We start from the raw sequence: 19,484 nt of genomic DNA, 5'->3' as shown, positions 1-19,484 counted from the left end.
CTGTTTGCATAAATACAAGCTCACAGAACCTGGTTTCTGAGCCATATGTGTCATTTTGATGGCCTATCCTTTAATGCATCTGCAGAAAATATTGTGTAAGTATGTATTAGTTTCAGCTGTAGGATTGTTTCAAAAAGGTGGGCTATTTTATCACTGCTTCACTTCTCTGCAGCAAGTCATCATTTCATAAGTTCAGTCTTGATGAAGTCTAGCAAGCACTTAGCTACAATATTATTCTCCATTAATGTTATAAGAACAGTAATTCATTTTTCAATGTGCTTTTTTTTGAAGAGCTAATAGTGTTAAAAACATCTACTCAGTGCGTGTCACTGATGAGCAGTTTCTTATATTAAAAACACTCTATATCTAGCACATTTTGCATTTGTGTCTATTAAAATGCATGAAACATCTATCATAACATTTTAAGCACTCAGTAGCTTTTTACTGGAACCACAAAGCTTCTTCCTTATCTCGTCTTGACAATGACTTTAATGAATTATATTCAGGTAGTTGTTAAAACTTCCATCCAAGCACATTTCTTTTTTGGATGACAAGTCACGAGGTTAACTTGTGCTCCCTTCCAGCTGATTTCTAGGCCTCAATCCATCAGACAAGTCACTTCAAAGGAGATATTACTCTGTTGAGTTGAGACATCAAGATAAGGTTGGCTTTCTGAGATGCAGTCCCCTTTGGGAAGTGTGCAAAGAATTCTTCAGCAGTTATTTGTCTAGGCAGTCTTGAAGCAACAAGACACAAGATGAAGACCAAGACACGGAATGAGAAAAAGCTATTAAAGCAAAAAGGGGGCTGTGGTTAATGTAGCTTATACTAATTCCTTGGTATTATTTCTCATTCATTTTATATTCTGTGAGATTTTTCTCCGAGGAGTGAAGTGCATATATATAGATGTAACATTTCATTAGTTAAAAGTTCTTCTCCATTTCTGCACATTAAGTCTTTTCTTGCTAATAGTACAATCTATCTATCTGGAAAAGAAAGACCAAATAGGTAAGTCAACAATTCCATCTTTCACTCACATGCCATGAACTGTTTACATGTGACTTGTGGAAATCTGATCACAAATTAAGAATAACACAAGCATAGATAGTATGCTTACTACCATCTAAGGAATTCTAGTTTTACTAAAATTTAAGCACTATAATTACTGAGTATAGGTGAAAATTACCTGTTGAATTTGTGTTGTGGCTGTTGCTATACTTTGAATTATCCACACAGTTTTTGCGATGTAACATTTCAACAGCTTGAAAGCAAGTATGTTGTTTCCTAGGAGGGAACAATGTACACCGTGGGCTCTCAGGGGAATAGGTATTCTTGCATCTCAAGCTAACGTTTTGCAGGTGATAGAAGACACTTAGGAAGTCAATTGACAAGCTAATCAGCTATGAACAAGAGCAGTACCAGCTAGAAAAGACTACAATGTGGATTCTTGATTTCCTAAAATTACATAAACCAAGGTACAGAGTGCACCTTAAGAAAGTGCAAGTAGGAACTTCTGTCAAGAAGCTTACTTGTTTTTTTTCAATAACAAAATTGTCATTCACTGACACTGAGCACAATCCTTAAGAGATAACAAATAGCAAAAGAGCATTTGAGAGATTCTCTCAATGTTGAAATCAATTCTATCTACTCAATTTTAAAAGTCATGCTGTTTTAGTTTTATATGGGCATTAAAGAGATAGAGGAAGCAACAGCCTGGAAATAACAGATAGAAAGAGGTGCTTGACTGTACGCATGGTTAGCATGCCAATGCTTCAGCAGCCATAACTGCAAAATGAAATTCTCAAAGTTGCAAGTGAACAATGAAAAAGTGAAACTAAAACTCGGTACTGCTGATGTCACAGTTAACTTCAGTTTCATTTAGCCACCATAAATATATGTCTGGGAAAGTAATAGGTTTAGAAGCAGCTGAAATGTAGCCTGGGAAGTTTGATGCAGAATGCAGAACAAGGCCCTGTTTGCAGGAAAGAAACACGCGTTGGTCTTTTGGGTAAGAAATCACATGAAGAAGCTGGAAGAGTTACTGAAAATTTACCTTTAATAAAATGCCATATTAAACTTATGCAAACTGTCTCAAACATAGGTGACATCTAAGACAGTTGAGTACTTTTGTTCCCAACAAAATCTTTATTGGAATATGTACTAATTTTTCAAATGTTATTTTAGGCTTGGGAATCCTGAAAAATTGTCTGAAAAAAATGCTGGGTTTATATGGAAATTTTTATAGGTTCCCTGATAATTAGTGTTCAGATTGGTTTCTTGCAGTTAAGGAATATCAGACCTAACACAAAATTGAAAGAAATGTTTAAAGAATATTGTCTACAATTTCAACCTGAAAAATACAGGGTCTTTTTCTTTTAAAAGAAATTTTGTTTATAAGAAAAATTCAAACATGTGTTAATATGTATTGTTTACTGTTTTAAAATAGTACTACAGCATTGAAATCTTAAGGTACATATTCATTTTACTGCTACTGTTAATACACCCAGTGCTCTGCCCTATTGCCTGTATCACTGAGAACATCAGGAATCTGAAATTCTGGATGAAACCTGGTGCAGTTAAACTGATTGCTCTTCAGAAGTTGAAAAGATCTAAAAGTAATCATGAGCTATTACGCTGTAGTTATGAAACTTTACAAAGATAAACTTGGACATGACATAGTGATGAAGAAATACTTGCAAACCTGCACTTTTTCCGATTTGTGTTTTCTGAAGTAGTTTAGGAATATACAGGAAAATAAGTGTAGGCCTTGTATGTCATCTGTTGTGTAAGTCAGAAAAAAGTCAGACCAATCCCATACCCATCAAAGTCAGAGGAGGCTGTTTATAGAACAGGGATCACCCTTTGTATTACTCTACTTGTAATTTCTGAAAATAATCCTGAAATGTCTATTTTAGTACTCCTTGCTTGACTCCTGTCTACATAGAAGCATCCAAGAATAAGCAGTGTCAAGATATTGTGCTTGCCAATCCATGATGAGTACAAAAATATTTTAAAACATTCAAATGATATTCAACAATCACAAATCTTTAAACATTATTTTCCTTACCCTTAACTAGGAAGAATGTTGTAATTCAGTGTTCATTAGGAAAAAAAAAAGGAAAAATAAAAAGAAAGGATATTGAGTGTGAGATTTAGTTGTTACTATTTTATAACAGCTGTGCCTTGGGACAAAGACACCTGTAAATTAAGAGAGGCTTATTCTTAAAATAAAGTCACAGTCCAAATTATTTTCCTTTCTGTGCCAACTAGTTACCAATCTGCTTATTCTTAAGCACAATGTGCAAGATATATGGGTAAAATGAAATATTTAAGTGTTTTTTCTGTTATGTTCACTTTTGCCTAAACATAAAGGTAATGTGTTTTATAAAACAGTAAATTAAGGAGAAACATACTGAAGTTGTGCTTATTTGTATTTTAAGATGTACTTCAGAGTTTTGACAGCCATGGTTTGATATAAATGGGCACAGTCAATATCAAAGTCAGAAAGGGCTAATGTGTGATCAAAGGTATTTCTGCTTCTTTCCAGTTGTCAGTTATAATGTAGCCAAAGTATAACAAATATTCCAATTCTCTTGGGTGGGTGGAAAAAAGATCATGTGTACTAACTTTTTCTGTGAAAATCACTGGAAGTTGGGTTATTTTTTCCTTTAAGTGGGAACAAAGAGGGCAAACTTAGCCCTAGAAAGCAGCAACACAGGTTCTTCGGACTCGTAAAGGGTATCTGCACCATCAGGGCACACTTTGAGACCTGCTATATCTCTTCCCTGTAGCAGTCCTTTTCTCTATTTATTTGCTGAATGACAGCGATTTGCAGATCAGCGATTAAGGGCCAGACTATAAAAGTTATTTAGATACCTGTCTCATGGTGAAATCCTTCTTCCAAGTTAGAATTCCTCCAGATCTCTCGGGTTCAGAGGAGACAGCAAAGTACCTCTGGAAGCTGAGGCACTGTACTTGAATAGTAACTTGTAGAGATAATGTCGAAGGAAGAGATTGCCAGGTGTATCACTCTGTTTCTTTGAAAGGTTAGAAGAATATTCTCACTGTTTCTAGAAATCCAGGGCAGGGAATGTATGTTTTTCTCCCTTTCTGTTTTGTAGGGTCTGGGGCTTATTGGTTTGGCTAGTCAAGACAAGAAAAATGGGGCGGCTGAGGTAAAAATCTAACTCTTCTTGGGAAAGCAGAAAATGAACTTGAACTCATCTTAGAATTGTTTTTTTTCCCCTTAGTTTAAGCCCACACCTCACAAATCGGTACTATTGACAGAACTCTGAATTCACACAGAATGAATTAATATTAGAGATCCTGACTGCCATTAAAGTCATATCAGAACAATGAATATTTCCTTTTAAAAAACTGAATTCCAACATTGCTTAAAATTGGGGCTTCATGTTAGTCTTGATAGGATTTTACACAGGAGTTGCTAAGTCAGTTCTTGTGATTTTCAATACTATTCATGTTATAGGAGGGGAAAAAAAAAAAAGCAAACATTAGTATCTCCAGATGAATTAACCATTTTCTCTATCAGTTTTACAAGATTTTATTAAATAGGAGTTAACAGGAAGTTTTCACTGAAATCAACTTTCAGTATAAGAAAGCTCTCTGCAATACAAACATCCTGCATGGGAAAATTTCAGTATTGTAAATGAATTAAAATTTCCGGTTTATTCTTCCTTGTGCAATACACTAGCTTGTAGTGGATTATCCTTTAAAAAACAGTTTCAGTTATCAAGCCAAATTGATGTTCTTATTTTTTTTTTGTCTATTATTCAATGTCACTGTGTGTCTAGATGAGTTGTCCCAGTGACTTGGTCCAGGTTCTTCAAGTCCCTCCTCTTCTTGGTGGCCAGACTTTCCAGCCGGCTTCCCTTACCATCATCCTTCTGTGACCATTTCTCAGACTCGGCTGCAAGAGTGTTCTGGGAGCTGGCTGAGAAAATGGGATAACAGGCTTGTGAAATAGCTGCTTCCCTAACATACTGCAGTAGCTTAGGTAGAATGAGGTTGAAGATGTTGACTTGAAAGTGTTTGCATTAAGCGCAGCTTCCTTAAAACGAAACACTTAAACGTATTCAGCTTAAAATTCTTGGAAATTGTTGTTATAGCAGCCATGTCAAACTAAGGTGAAAACAAATTAAGATTTACTAAAAGTCACGGAAGTAGTTTGTGGAAGTGAATCTACTGAATACCAATTCAGAGTCCTAAGATTTGGGTGCGCTTTAAAAAATTTAGCACGATTCAAGGCAGCATATAACCTTACAGTGGGTTTGTAATGCTGCATGATCTTTGCAAGTGCATATTTTTTCACCTGCAGTAAATACAAAGTAAATAATCTTGCACTGAAGCTTGTTTTAAATCAGCATAGAATTGCCATCTATTGGAAGTTCATGCTCACCTTACCTGCAGCAAAGTCAATTGTCAAGTTCAACATAAATTCTGAAAATTTGGCTGAGAGTGTTTGGCAGTGAGCTGACAAAGCAACAACCCTATGTTTCAAACTCATTGACTTTGCTGTGCTTTAGTTCAGGGCCTTGGGGTAAATTCATAAAACCTTTAGTACCTTTAGCACATTTTCTGATAGTCATGATCCTTAGAGAACAGTACAAAAGAGAAAGTGCACTCTTATTAAAAATTGAGGATCTAGCTGACTTCTGGTTTTAGCTTTTAAAAGAAACTTTTCTTTCATTATTTCCAAGGAGGAAAATTACACGTCCTTAGGGCTGTTTGTGTTTCACTTGCTTAGATATATGACTTACAAAACTAAATTAAAATGTAGCTGATTTCTAACAATAAATATTTTAAGTAATGTGTTGAGAAATGCCTCTAAGCTGGGTTAGACATTTCATAATGCAGTAACAAAATCAGTTTTATCCTCTCATGGATACTCTGCATTCAAGTATAGTGGTAATTGCAATTTCAAAACCACTTTTGCAAGAAATATGGTTCAACTTAATATAGACCCAATTATTAACAAGCAAAGCAAACTTCCTAATTTTGAGAGCATGTGTATGTGTTCTACCCATACTTTGATGTGGCAGGGAAGTCTAGAGGCCAAGACTTACAACTCAAAAGTTTACTACTTTCTGATGTTTTTCTTTCTCCATCAGTAGTGGTCCTTGTTCTGTTTGTAGAGAACAGGCTTTCAGAAGACAGTCATTTATCATCAACTCCTTTCTTGGCAGACACCGAGAATCCTTAGATTTAATTTAGTCCAATAGATCTATGTTCTGCCCTCCCACCTTGATGCACTGGCCCTATTTAGATACTTACGTGTTACCAACAGTTAATATCGCATGGCTTTAAAGAAGTTAATGGATGAGTATGTGCGCTATCGCACTCCAACTTCAATAATTTTCTTAAGAGATGGACAAATTTGGGAGAGGAGGAATACTGAGCAGCTCAGACTATGGGCAGGGGAAGCATATTCACAGTAAAGAGAGAGAAGAAACAGGTAAATGACTATAGAAAACTTTGTGTCCTCAGACCTGGGTATGGTGGTGATTCTTGGATTGATTGGTTTTTACATCCTTCTATAGATTTTTCTTCCCCAGTGCATTCACTATGTATGCTGGTTTTCCTTACTAGTGAACTAGATCAATATTAAATGCAGTCTGTTTGTAGTTGGGTCATGTAGAGGAAACCAGTAGAATTTTTAAAAATACCTTGTTTAGCTTTCTGCATTTCTATACGAGTGCATGTACAGAAATAGATATAATATTATATTTCTGTTACTCAAAACAATATGAATAAATCTATTCTACAGCTGAAATGAAGGCTAATGAATGATATTAGCAACTCTAATCTCCTTCATTTTAATTTCTGAAATGTCAGGTTTTGTTTTAAAAAGTGATAAAAATACCCTACATTACCAATACTTTACCTAAATTGCCAAATGTAATTTTGCCTATAATAAAGCTGTTATGGGCTGGAACGTTTTGATCAAGCAGCGCAGATTGGTATGTTTTGGCTGATACAGTTCAGTGAATGTGCTGTTCTTGTGGAAGTTTCTATATGAGTCTGTTAGGAAGAAAATACAGTTGACAAAATTTCTTTAATGTGCAATAAGACTTTCTCAAGTTAATTTATCAATGAATTTTAAATAATAAACTGATACACATCATTGATCTTTAAAAGGCAACTAAGTTTTTCTATTAATAAGAAAAACACTTAGAGAATTTCAGGATAATGCAGATGCAGTCATTTAAAATACAGTTGATTCACTATAATAATTGACTTGTTAAATTCAAGGTTGCAAATGAGTGATTTGAAAGACCAGAACTGTTTCTGCAGCCAACCACCATAGAAAGGATAATGAAGTTTAAGATGCCTTCCCCTCTTTGTCTTGTGTTTCTGCATCTGGTTCTGGAGGAATCTTTTCTGAACTTTTTGTGCTGCAGACTGGTGTGTAACAGAGATGCCTCACAAGGTTTGCGCAGTGGCTGTGAGACTGTCTGCTTGCTGGAACGGAAGCCTGGATTACAGGCACGCTAGCTTTACCCTGAAAAGCAGGATAAATGAGATGGCACAGAGTTCTCTGGTTCTGCATTAGGTATTTATAATAACTCTCTTGGGTGTCTCTCACACCTGCTTAACTGTCTTTCCTTTACAATTCAGCTCACTATGTGTATATTCTTCTAGCTGTAAGACTCCATCTGAAACTTTAGCAGCCCTGACCTCAAAGTAATATTCTCTATTAAATGGAGGGATCTCAGGGTTTTGTCCTTTTGTCCGCTTTTATTCTCTCAAATTTCAAATGGGAAATGCTACCTGATATTGATTGCTGTAGTACGCATAGTTACCTGTTAGCAAACTAGGCTGAAATGACTGACATTTCTTATACTGACTGATAAATAGATAGTAGCAGTCTGCCTGTAACTAACTTGGGTTCTGTAGGTTAGTATAGCATTCACTGAACCATCCAATCTCCCTTGCTAGTCTTTATTTACTTTTGTCTTTCTTTTGATACTTCATTTTTGATATTTACTTTTGATCACAGAATTGAATGCTCCAAGCAAGTTCGGGTGGCATTTTGGTATATGCCCTGGTGGTGGTGGATGGCATTGTAAGAGCCACTAATAATTCCTGTGTTTGGTTCAGAGGACTAGTTTTGAATGTGTTTTGGTACAATGCCAATGTTTCTATCTTGTTTCAAAGTGATCAGTTTGGTTTTTGTGAAGTTCTGTTCAAATAGTTGGTTAAAAGATCTTCTGATTTAAGTACAACAGGATAGATATCTATAAGAGAAAAAGTAGGTATGTGTGTTACCGTCAATTAATAGGCCCATCTGAACCCAGCAAATTTTCAGCCCTTCAATTAGGCTGACTAGGCTCCTCACAGGATAGTAAAGAGAATAGGAATCTCCAGAGAACATTTAGATCATTCAGCACACTGAAAATGAGAGATTTCTTTTTGAGGGTTTTTTTTTTTTACTTTAACTTTAAAAAGAACCGAAGGCAGTTCAGTTCTATCTGAGGTTCTGAAAACAAAGTAAGCTCAACTTTGGGTGCCTAAGAAAAGCTATAATTTAGGATGTTTGGGGCTTTACATTTATGTGTCCTAGTTCATAATAAATTGCATCATCGAGATTTGTACCTCTATCAACTGCCTGCACAGTCTGTATCTGCCCCTGTAAAAAAAATGGTTGTACAAGCAATTATCTGCTTGTAAATGGATGTGCACATTTTACTGGTGTGATGGACTATGAGCAAATTGTGGGAGGCATAAAAGTGCCTATACTTTTTTTATTTGGTACTATCCGTTCACTCTAGGGATGCATAAAATCTAATAGTTATTTAAGCCTTTAAAATAGGAAAAGAGCTGAACATAGACATTGATAATAAATTTCATACTTAAGGAAGAGGAGATACTTAGTGGATTTTTGCAGGTTACAACTTGTCTCTGAAAGGAAAGGTTTATGATTAAGATATTAGTTTCTGAAAGAATCAGTAGCTCAGAAAGTGAGTGCTGGGTACATGAAACAAATTAACTGTCTCCTGTCTAGAAAGAGACAAATGAGTTCTGGGGAAGAATAGTATGGGAAATCAGAGTGGAGGGACATAAGGTTGGAAGGGTAGTATCGGTCCATAGAAAACAAAAATAAAAAAATCCTTTTTTTATTAGGGCTCTTGCTTTTTTTCTCATGGGAGATACTTAATTTTTTAGAGCAAAGAATGTAAAAAAATGCCCAGCCACCCCACTCCCAAAGTGGCAATGCGCCAATTCTTAAATACAACAACACTTTCTGCTGGTGTGATTTAAATGCAGTGGAATCATATACAGTGTAAAGTCAGAATAAGACTGGAGAGCCAATGATTTAGTAGATCTAGATTTACAGTAGATTCACTATAAACTAAAAAAATATAAACCAGGACAGAAGAATCTGAACTGTTGTGATCTCAATAATATGATGTTTAAATTAGTTTCAGGTCAATATATTTAAAAGTCAGTAAGGAAAGTACTAATATAAACTATGTTTGAGGTCAGCCAGTGCCATTTAACAAGATATATTAAGAGTTTTCTTCTGCAGCCCTTGTACTCTTGTGTAGTATCAGGGGATTCCTACATGTTTTTGTGTTTAAGCATTTAGAAAATTTCCTCCTAAATACACTGCTCGCAAGCACATTTACTACTTTTGTTTGCAAAGTCATGTTCTTGGCCAGGAAGCAGCCCAAGCACTACATTCTCTACAAGAATGGTGGGCATCCGTCCTTCCTCATCCACCCATCCACCTCTCCAGCTGCCATGGAAAACTATGCTACTTTGCAGAGATGCAATATGATGTGACAGGTACGTACCCAGTACCTGGGCACTGCGTCTTGCTATTTTGTGGTTCCTTGTACAAATGACAAAACAAAAATCCCTCTTCTCTGTTAGAGATTGGCTTCAGGAAAGAAAAGACTCTTTTCTGTGCAAGGTAGGTAGTTTCTACGACGCCAGGACTGATTTCAGTGCATTGCTCCCATAGCGTGTTATACCCAGGTTCACCCTTTTCGTAGCCCTTGCACCGCAGTTCCCTTTAATCCTGTTTTGGGTTGCGTGCACTGTGAACAAAGGCAGTTTACAGGTAGTTCTGACCTGATATTTTTACTCTGAGTACTCTTGCAAGGGAAATACTGATACATAGGAAAACATACATTTAATTGTACAATAGGAAGAGTTTATAAGTCCCTAACCATTAAAAGAGAATAGACATGTTTGCCTGTATAAATGTGAGCAGCCAAGTTCGATTTGATATTTATATACGCTGAGGCACCTTTACGTGAATGGGATACTACAGAGGGTTGTTAATGTGAAAGCAAATTAAAATTGCATATGCTTTTTAGGTCTTTTAGAGATCTGTTGTGAGATAGGGAGACTAAGTAGTTCCATTACATACAAAATTAAAAAAAAAAAAGAAAAGGAGTTGGACTAACAGAGGAAGAAGGGCTAACATCTTTAAAATAATAGTAAATGATGTATTTCTAGGCAGGCTCATTGACTCTCACTAAGATTTTTAGTCACGTCATTTGAACATTTTTTGTAAATCCATTGCTTGCCTCCCAAACCTGGTTAGAAATTGCTTTCATTGAAGTACCCAATAGAATATAGAATAATGGAAATTAAGCATTGTCCACTGCCTCTCTATCACCATATTTAAAAAGAACATTATTCACTTAAGCTTTATGCAAAACTTATCTTTCTCTTGTCAAAGAAAGTAAACATCTAAGGAGCAGAACAATTCAGGTAGTTGACACCAGTGACTACATATACATCTCTTTCTGTTGGGTTTGCATGCCTTTTCTAGCCTAGTGTCAATACAGAGGCATAGAGAAAGCAACATAGTGCCATTAGAATCCCACTGCCTTTGCTGTAGCTAGTATTTTTATTCCTGGAGATCTCTTGACATGCTTAAAGTGGCAAAGATTGCATATAAAAGCAGGGCAATAGACCAGCAGCAATTAAAAAAATGCTGATAGAAAAATGGAGTGTCTGAGATGAAAACCGTCCAATATGCTGAACAGGTACCTCAAACTATTAGTGTCTTTATCCCCTCTGTGCAGTCCTGAAGTCAGAGAGGCTTTGATGTTAGACAATGTCATATAGTGCCCATTTATTAATAGAGGTCATCCATCACAGCCTGCACTGGGTGGAAAAGAATCCAAAAAGAATTGTGAGTGTTTTGGAGCCAGTGGCACATCCCTTTTAAAGGAAGGCTGATATGTGGGATGTAGTCACCTGGAAGGACATAGTGGAGGTAATGGTCTGACTCAGTGCAACTCTAATGTTTTCGTGTCAAATGTTACTTTATTACATGCCTCCTTAGTTAGCAGCAGCCCTTATTCTGCTGCAGGAACTGAAAAACAGGCCAGGGAGGTCTCTATTTCACAAGAACATAATTTGTTAATTGCGGACTAGCTTTGCCTTTTGGATGGTCGCCACATAGGACCAATAACTCAGGTTTGAGGACAGAAGTTTTGATTGATTGGGTCAGCGCTTGGTCGATCATCTGCTCATATCAGTGATAATTCATAGTCAGGATTTTTGTCTCTCTCTGTTCTTGGTCAACAGTGCAAGGGAAAATTTCCATTATAATTTTCATCTGAGAATTTTTTTCCTAGGTCTAAAGATAGCCTGTTTCCTAGATTTGTGAATACTTCAGTTATTGCAAGTACATCGTGCTATTTGTAGAATTATATTTGCTTCAAAAGTGTGTTGTACTACTTGCAAAAAGAGCAGATTACCAAAAAGTATCCATTAAATGAAAAAGGAAAGTATGGTTTGAAGGTCTTCTAACATCAGAAGGTACTGGATCTGAGTATTAACGAGTCATCTCGATGATAAGGTAGTAGATGATCTTCTGAAAAACCCTAATAAACAAACATAGACTGAGAAGCTGACATAGATTAAGAAAAGTATAACACACATGCACACACATTTACCACTTGTACCTTTCTCCCAAACTATTTTTAATGAAGGAACAAAAATCCAGTCTTGTAAATACATGCTGAAGAAGTTCTGGCTGCAGTAATCCCATTTCCTAGGGGCTTGTATATGACTCAGAAGTGCATAACTAAATCCATGTTGACTGTGCCTATTTATGACAACCTGGTTTGTTAAATGTGCATATATGATACATTTATATAGTTAAATAGACAGTAGAAGTGTTTTAACATCGTAGCTCTATATTTTGAGGTTTGCTTATACTTCATAATTTTCTTGCTTGATGTGACTTTGGGTGAGTTTTAACATTTGCCCAGCCAGTGTCTCTCTCTTTCTCTTTCTCTCTCTCTCTTTCTCTGTGAGGTTCACGTATAAACTGATTTAAAGATTGCATAATGACTGTTTGGCATATCCTACAGGCAAAGGTCCAGAAACCCTTTTTGCTGGCTATAACCTCAATGATAACGAGTGGCACACAGTGCGTGTGGTTCGGCGAGGAAAAAGTTTAAAGTTAATGGTGGATGACCAGCAGGCCATGACAGGTAGTGTGGCATTGTGACTCTGTATTACTGGGGGGAAACACAAAACAAAAAATAACGGAAGTAAAATGCCTTAATCTGAAAGCAACAGATGCTTTTTTCTTGGGCAAGATCCAAACTCCATGTTATGCATCTTGAAATACTGGTACTACAAGTGCGTTATTACTCTTGATATTCATGTTACTCTAATATTGCTATTGGAATTAATGAAAACCTTCATGCTGACTTAAATGAATGTTTTTGTACAGTAAGTGGAAAGAAGTAATTTGATATATCAGTAATGAGAAGGCAAGTAAAATGCTTTTGGCAACACACTAAACTTCTGCGAAGATTAAACCCTAAGCCATTGCTGTAAGAAAGAATTTCATAAATGTTTGAAGGATATTCTATTGTGTTTTAAATCTTGCATCAGCTGTCCTCAGTAATTAAATGTTAGGCAATAGGTTTTTCTCATACTAAAATAGCAGTTGGGATAGGAGAAAAAACATGAGATGAATGCTAGCAGATGTTAGAAGTACACTCCTAGGTATATATTATCAGAAATGATAATAGCGAACACTTTGATTTTGTTCTGTTAAAGATACGAGTTACGTGTGTGTTGTTAACAGCTAAAGGCTTGACTTCTGGTCCTGATTCCTTGCACAATACAATGTGTCTAATTTTGTGCTAGTTGATTTCCTTTGTTATCTCCTTTAGCTATTTTCATTTGTTTTTGTGTAGTATTAAACAACTTTTATCATTGGTTCTAAGCTTTGTTAAAATGGTAACAATTTTAATGGGTTTATAAAAGGAAAGCACCTTCTTTAGTAGTTCCTTTTCACCTCAGCAGAACACTGAAGACCACGTCGCTGGTAGAAAAATAATTGCTATTTATTCATATAGCTGCAAGAACATATTTTCTAGAATCAGAAGTTACCAATAGATCTTCCAGAGGTGAAGCAAAAATTTAGTCTCTGTATGTGATGATGCTTTGAGTCATTCTCCCAAGAAAGCAGATGGCCTAAACCAGTTACTTTCTTGGTGAAAATAAATATGTAGTATTGGAGGAACTAAAATAAATACATAATATTGGAGGAACTATACTGAAAGATATCATCTTGCTGCTTCAACTGCAACTCTAATAAGGCTACTTTGGGGACATTTTATAGTTAGAGGAAGATGTTTAGATCTGGATAAAATACAGTATCTAGAACCAAATGCACATTTCCTTGGCTCCTCATGGCAGATTTCTTATTTACAAATACAACAGGTTACAAAACCACAAAGTAGTACGGTTTTCACCTTTGGGTTCAGTTTCATCTACTCAGCGTAACTTCAGAAAAGCTTGAAATATTTTTTAAGGATTAAGATGAAACCGGGTTTCTATCGTATGTAGTCTAGGCAGGTGAAGTAAGTAAGGAATGCAGGACAGTAAGTTCGTGTAATCACTCTCCGTTGTAGATAACTGTAGTTACTATCAAATATCAGCAAATGGCTGAGACACTGGAACAGACTTCCCAGAGAGGTGGTCGATGGCCCAAGACTGTCGGCGTCTGAGAGGCGTTTGGACAATGCCTTTAACAACATGTTTTAACTCTTGGTCAACCCTGAAGTGGTCAGGCAGTTGGACTGAATGGTCATTGTAGGTTCCTTCCAACTGAACTATTCTGTTCTACTCTGGCTGTTAAAGCCAGTGAGTCTTTTCAGTTGTGTTCTGATCAAGTAAAAGTGTTGCCTGTGGGTCCAACTTTCTGGTACAAGACTTGTATTCTTTCCACATGCCAGTAGCCAGTACCTATATCAGAAGCTGGCCAGTTGACTTGAAATCCCTCCTGGTTCTTCAAGCTGGAAGTTGCCTACGTTTGCATAATCCACAGATGTTTAATGCCCTTCATCCAAGGGGGAAAAAAATCATCCCAGGATTTTGGAGGAAAAAAATCATCCTAAACTCCCTGCAGGAAGCTGTATGGCCAATCTGTGGTGGTCCTTCATCAGTGAGGAGGGAGCTGGGGTGAAAGAAGGAGCTAGAGGGAACTTGGAAGTCTGATAACATGGGAAATCTGCTGTTAGTCTCAGGAATATTACATTTTCTACATGGAAAATCTTTACTGCCATGTTGCACTCAGACTTTTTTTTTTTGCAACACAGTGGCAAAGCCGTCATGAGCTTAAGTTTCAAATGTACACATTGCGATTTAATATGTAGCAGCTTTGAATTTCCTAAAGGGGTAGTGAAAGAGTTGCCGTATCAGATTGGAGTACTCTTGCTTTAAACTGCTTGGAACTTTTCTTCAGACGTCCCAACAATTAGAAATGTGGTTAAAATATAAGCTGGTATTTATTCATGTGAAAGGTTATTACAATCTTGTATGGAGCATGAGGAAAAAATGGACTTCCTCCCACAAATTCCAGCTTTCCCCTACCACACACTGTGTTTTCCTTTTTTGTTTCTATTTCCTGTGCCATGTATGAAAAAGATCAAATCTATCTCATCAGATACAGAAAGTTTAAGTTGGAGGCAAAACCATTAAATAATCCAGCCTGACTTTCCATTTTTTACAGGTTATAAAATATCACCAATTCATCCATGGATTGAGCTTAGCTATCTTTGACAAATGCATAATTAGTGCAATTAGCTTTCCTTGGAAGTCATACAGGTGGTTTTGAAAATTTTACTCATCATAGAAGAGTTTAAATACTTGCAGCCCTAGTGCACTTTGTTTTCTGAAAATATATAGAAAATAGAAGTGGACTGAAGGAGGCCACTACAGTTGGATAATGGAAAGGACACCTAGCTTATGGCTACGAACAGAAATTCACTTGGCCTTTGTATGATGTCACATAGTTTTGTAACAGGTAATGCATTTTGTGCGCCAACCTGACAAGTTTAAAAAACAAAACAAAAACCCCCAAAGCACCACAAAACAAAAACAAAACCCAAACCCCCCAACCTTAAAGCACAAACTGCAATCTCTTTCCTTCATTGTGATAGTTGCAAATACCGTGGAGCATGATGCGAAGTCTCAAGTCCTGTTAGCATGTTTGTACAACTGAAATGTTAGAGGGAGATTTGGGATGTGAGCCCAGATTCTGGAACTTTTATTACTATGCTCAAGAAAGAAATACATTTAAGGTAGTGAATGTAGTGAGGATATTATACTACAGGCCAAAGCTTAGTGGATTTTTGCCATGACATTTACGCAATGCCATCTGAAGTGATACAAGACTGGCATATATAATGTTCCTCTAAAACATGATCTTCAGCTCTCTGGCTGTGATCCAATATACAGCTCTCGGCCTTGCAGGAAGTTACAGATTTGGCATTTTTCAAGACAACTCCCTGACTCATTACTACAAGGAAGAACCCACCTTTGCTTAATACATCAGGGGAAGTATTATCTTCAGAACTGAAGTTTAGAAACAAGACCACCAAGAAGGCTGTCCTTGGGGATTAAGGTGCCTCTTGCAGTGCTCAGCCATATGACTGCAGATATCAGATGCTGATGCTGTTCAATGACATCGGCAGAGTTAGTTCTTATAGAGAATGCATCCTGAAGCAAAGTAAGCTGCTTGTAAATATTTATCGTAAACTATTAGAGCAATTTTGTGTGCGTGTGCATAGTCTGAATGGTGTTAAAGCCTGCAGACCTATTTTCACTGTAACTTCACCGATACCTGTATTTGTATCTCAGTTCTGTGACTTAACCTGTGTGTGAATCCATCTCCCTGGGCAAAACCCAAATATACCTACATTCATCTTACCCTTATCTTTTCCCTCTTCACACACACGTGCACAGTCGCTTGCTTATAAAACCTGTGAAGGTACAGCTGTCTAAGCCTGCCTCAGAGCTTTCTGCGCCACTGCTAAACACCTCCAGCCTGGGCCAGAGCGCACGCTCTCCTCTTGCAATGGTACGTTCAGGGAAGGACGGAGGGAATTTGGCCTGTCCACAGCTTTGCACTGCAACTGTGGGAACTTGTATTACAGAGCTGTTTTATGCTGGTATTCATTCCAGCTTGGCTAGGTCTGCTGTTCACCACCTTTGTACTCCACGAGACACACAAAATGACTAAGGAACTGGGCAATCTAGGCCATGGTTTGCAAAAGGAATGTTAAGTGGCAAAATAGATTAGTAATAAAAAGCTGTTTTGTCATCATACCCACACAATGTAGCCATGCATCAGCCTTGTGATAGTACTGACCTACTTTAAAATAAGCATGGGAAAAAAAAATCTAAGCTCTGTTAGAAAAGGAAGCTCTTCGGTGGGCACAATTTTGATGTGCTGGGTGAGGTATTTAATAACTAACTTAAAAACTTAACCTGACCTGTATGTGGCGTATCCGGGCAGTGTTGATGCTTTCCTTCAGATTACAGTCAGCAAATTTCAGGCTTTCTGCTGTGCAGGAGTCCGTGTGTGACACAAACTCAAAGGCAGCTGTGAGGCTTGATTTTGTCCACCTTTCTGATGTAAGCAAGTCCCTTGCAATTTTCAGCGTTACAAGGCAATGGCATACACCCTTGCTGCAGGCTTTTTGCTTCGTCCATCTCTTAGATTCTCCCCCCTTCTCCCACAGTTTATCCCCATGGTATAAAGCCAGTTGCTTCCAAGGAAGGCTCTGCCCACCCTTGCAGCACAAGATTTTGCAGCAGGACCAGCATTAACGTATCTAAGACAGCTTAAACATGAATCCTTCCTGCCTCTTGCCAAATCATGCACTTTTAGGCAAAACACACGGAATAATACCCCCCCGAACCGTTAACCGTTACATCTCTCTTCCATGAAACTCTAATGTTGTAGTTTCAGCTCTGAGATTTGCCTTTGTGATCTTCACGTTGTGTTAATTAGTTGTACTTGCTTATAGTAAAGCCACATGTCGGGTTAAGTGTAAGCGAAGTGAGGGATTCCGTTGGCAGTTTGGTATATCGTGGTAGTGTGTTTCGGTGTAGAAATCTCACTGTTGACCTTATCCAAACATACTGAACTCGGTATGAACATACTGAAAGGCTCTCGGATGTTTACCAGTAGTTTGGATGAATTCAGAAGAATCCTCTTTGGAGCCAAGAATTGGCCTTGCGCATTCCGAAAAGCGCAAAATTGATGCAGCTACTTAATTGCATGACGTGCTTTTTGAGCTCCCATTTCCGATGCTAACATGTGTTTTCTTGTTACTCTTTAAAGGTCAGATGGCTGGTGATCACACACGACTGGAATTCCACAACATAGAAACAGGAATAATAACAGAGCGGCGCTACCTGTCTTCTGTGCCTTCTAACTTCATTGGGCATCTACAGAGTCTTACGTTTAATGGCATGGCATACATTGACTTATGTAAAAATGGAGACATCGATTATTGTGAGCTAAACGCAAGATTTGGGTTCAGGAACATCATAGCAGACCCTGTAACCTTTAAAACAAAAGCAAGTTATGTTGCATTGGCCACGCTACAAGCATATACATCTATGCACCTTTTTTTCCAGTTCAAAACAACCTCTCTGGATGGATTGATACTTTATAACAGTGGCGACGGAAACGATTTCATTGTGGTTGAATTAGTAAAAGGGTATGTATGGATTAGGGTAATGACAAAACCAGTCTATTCAAAACATATAGACAGGAGAAAGACAAGGGAAAATTTAGGGTACAAATATTTATCTGACTGGACGTCTATGATTGATGAATGCTTCTTCATGTTAAACTTCATATGCTTTGTTGTGACTTTTTTTTCAGATGAAGCTAGATGCCTGAAAAATATGAAAGTAAATAATAGGTATAACTTCTATAGTGTTTATCACACAGAAGTACTAGTTTGTAGCCTTCCTCTTCTTCTCTTTCTACACATGCGTTGGTATATGGAGTGCTCGTTACTTTCCAGAAACTTGGGACTGCATCTCAGCTTGTCTAAAGAAGTGGTAATTTCTGTGAATTAAGGTTACTTCCCCATCTGACATTCACTGTTGTCTTCCAGTTTTAACAGCACTGTGGAGAAGTACAAGGAAATAGGAAATATCAGACATATTAATTCGTGTGTCCTTGCTATGTAAAGAAAAAGGAAACTTTTCCAATTTTTTCCTCTTTTCCTAGGTATTTACACTATGTGTTTGACTTGGGAAATGGTGCAAATCTCATCAAAGGAAGTTCTAATAAACCTCTGAACGACAACCAGTGGCATAATGTGATGATATCAAGGGATACCAACAATCTCCACACTGTAAAGATTGACACTAAAATCACCACACAGAGCACAGCAGGAGCCAGAAATTTAGATCTCAAAAGTAAGTACAGTAATTCCTGTATAACTTACAATGAGGGTCATTACAGAATGATAGCCTGCATAAATCACGTGTGTGAAGTACAGTATAATTATGTAATACCATATGAAATGTTTTATTTCATAATAATTAATATGGTCACAAGCGATGATGTCGTCTTTATGTTAGCCTGACAATGCCAGTTCAGTAGCAGTTCTGCGCAGTTAGGTACAACTTTAAATGTGTGAAAATGCCACAGGAAAAAGAAGTAGGAAATAGTAAGAACAGAAAGTGGCCTGTGTATACCAAAAGATAATTGGGGGACTAAAGGAGCTCTAAAATGTCTACAAAACAAGCTTTTTACACAAATGTAAGTTATATGCGTGGCATGGAGAAACCACAGCCCAAGCTTGACAGTATGGCTACAAAAGACTTTGCAGAACTGATGATCTCTATGTTAGATAATTGGGGAACATTTTGACCTGTCCTCCACTGCTCAGTATTCCCTATAAAGCCTACGTTTTTTTGGGGAAAAAAAAAATGCAATGCAGTATTTTGATATCATGAAATATCTCGTAAGTAAAGTGATCCTGCGTGGCAGTGAATCTGTTGTAAATACAAGTTGCCAGATGTATTGAACCATAAACATACTCGCCTAAATATGTAATGTGTTGTAATTTCAATTGCAGGGTGCGATAAACTCTATTTTATAGAACTAAACCTACATTTTATAGGTCCAGCTAGATTCGTAAGATCCATTTTTATAAACTAAACTG

At 37.2% G+C, this 19,484-nt stretch overlaps 1 protein-coding gene across 1 annotated transcript in view; it reads left to right on the top strand.

Moving 5' to 3' along the window:
* The window catches only part of LOC104167787 (neurexin-1), a gene marked incomplete at both ends in the record, with an annotated part of 50,781 nt that extends 32,049 nt beyond the window's left edge, over positions 1-18,732 (top strand). The window contains 3 exons of the mRNA XM_009708147.1: positions 12,360-12,482; positions 17,639-18,020; positions 18,542-18,732. Coding sequence (XP_009706449.1) covers positions 12,360-12,482; positions 17,639-18,020; positions 18,542-18,732 — 696 coding nt within the window. The remainder of the gene's footprint in view (positions 1-12,359; positions 12,483-17,638; positions 18,021-18,541) is intronic.
* Between the last annotated feature and the right edge of the window lie 752 nt (positions 18,733-19,484).

This window comes from Cariama cristata, unplaced genomic scaffold, assembly GCF_000690535.1.
Source record: "Cariama cristata isolate BGI_N322 unplaced genomic scaffold, ASM69053v1 scaffold40519, whole genome shotgun sequence".
In the NCBI taxonomy this organism is placed as follows: Eukaryota; Metazoa; Chordata; class Aves; order Cariamiformes; family Cariamidae; genus Cariama; species Cariama cristata.
The sequence above is the reverse complement of the archived record's forward strand: the minus strand, read 5'-3'. Positions and strand labels throughout refer to the sequence as shown.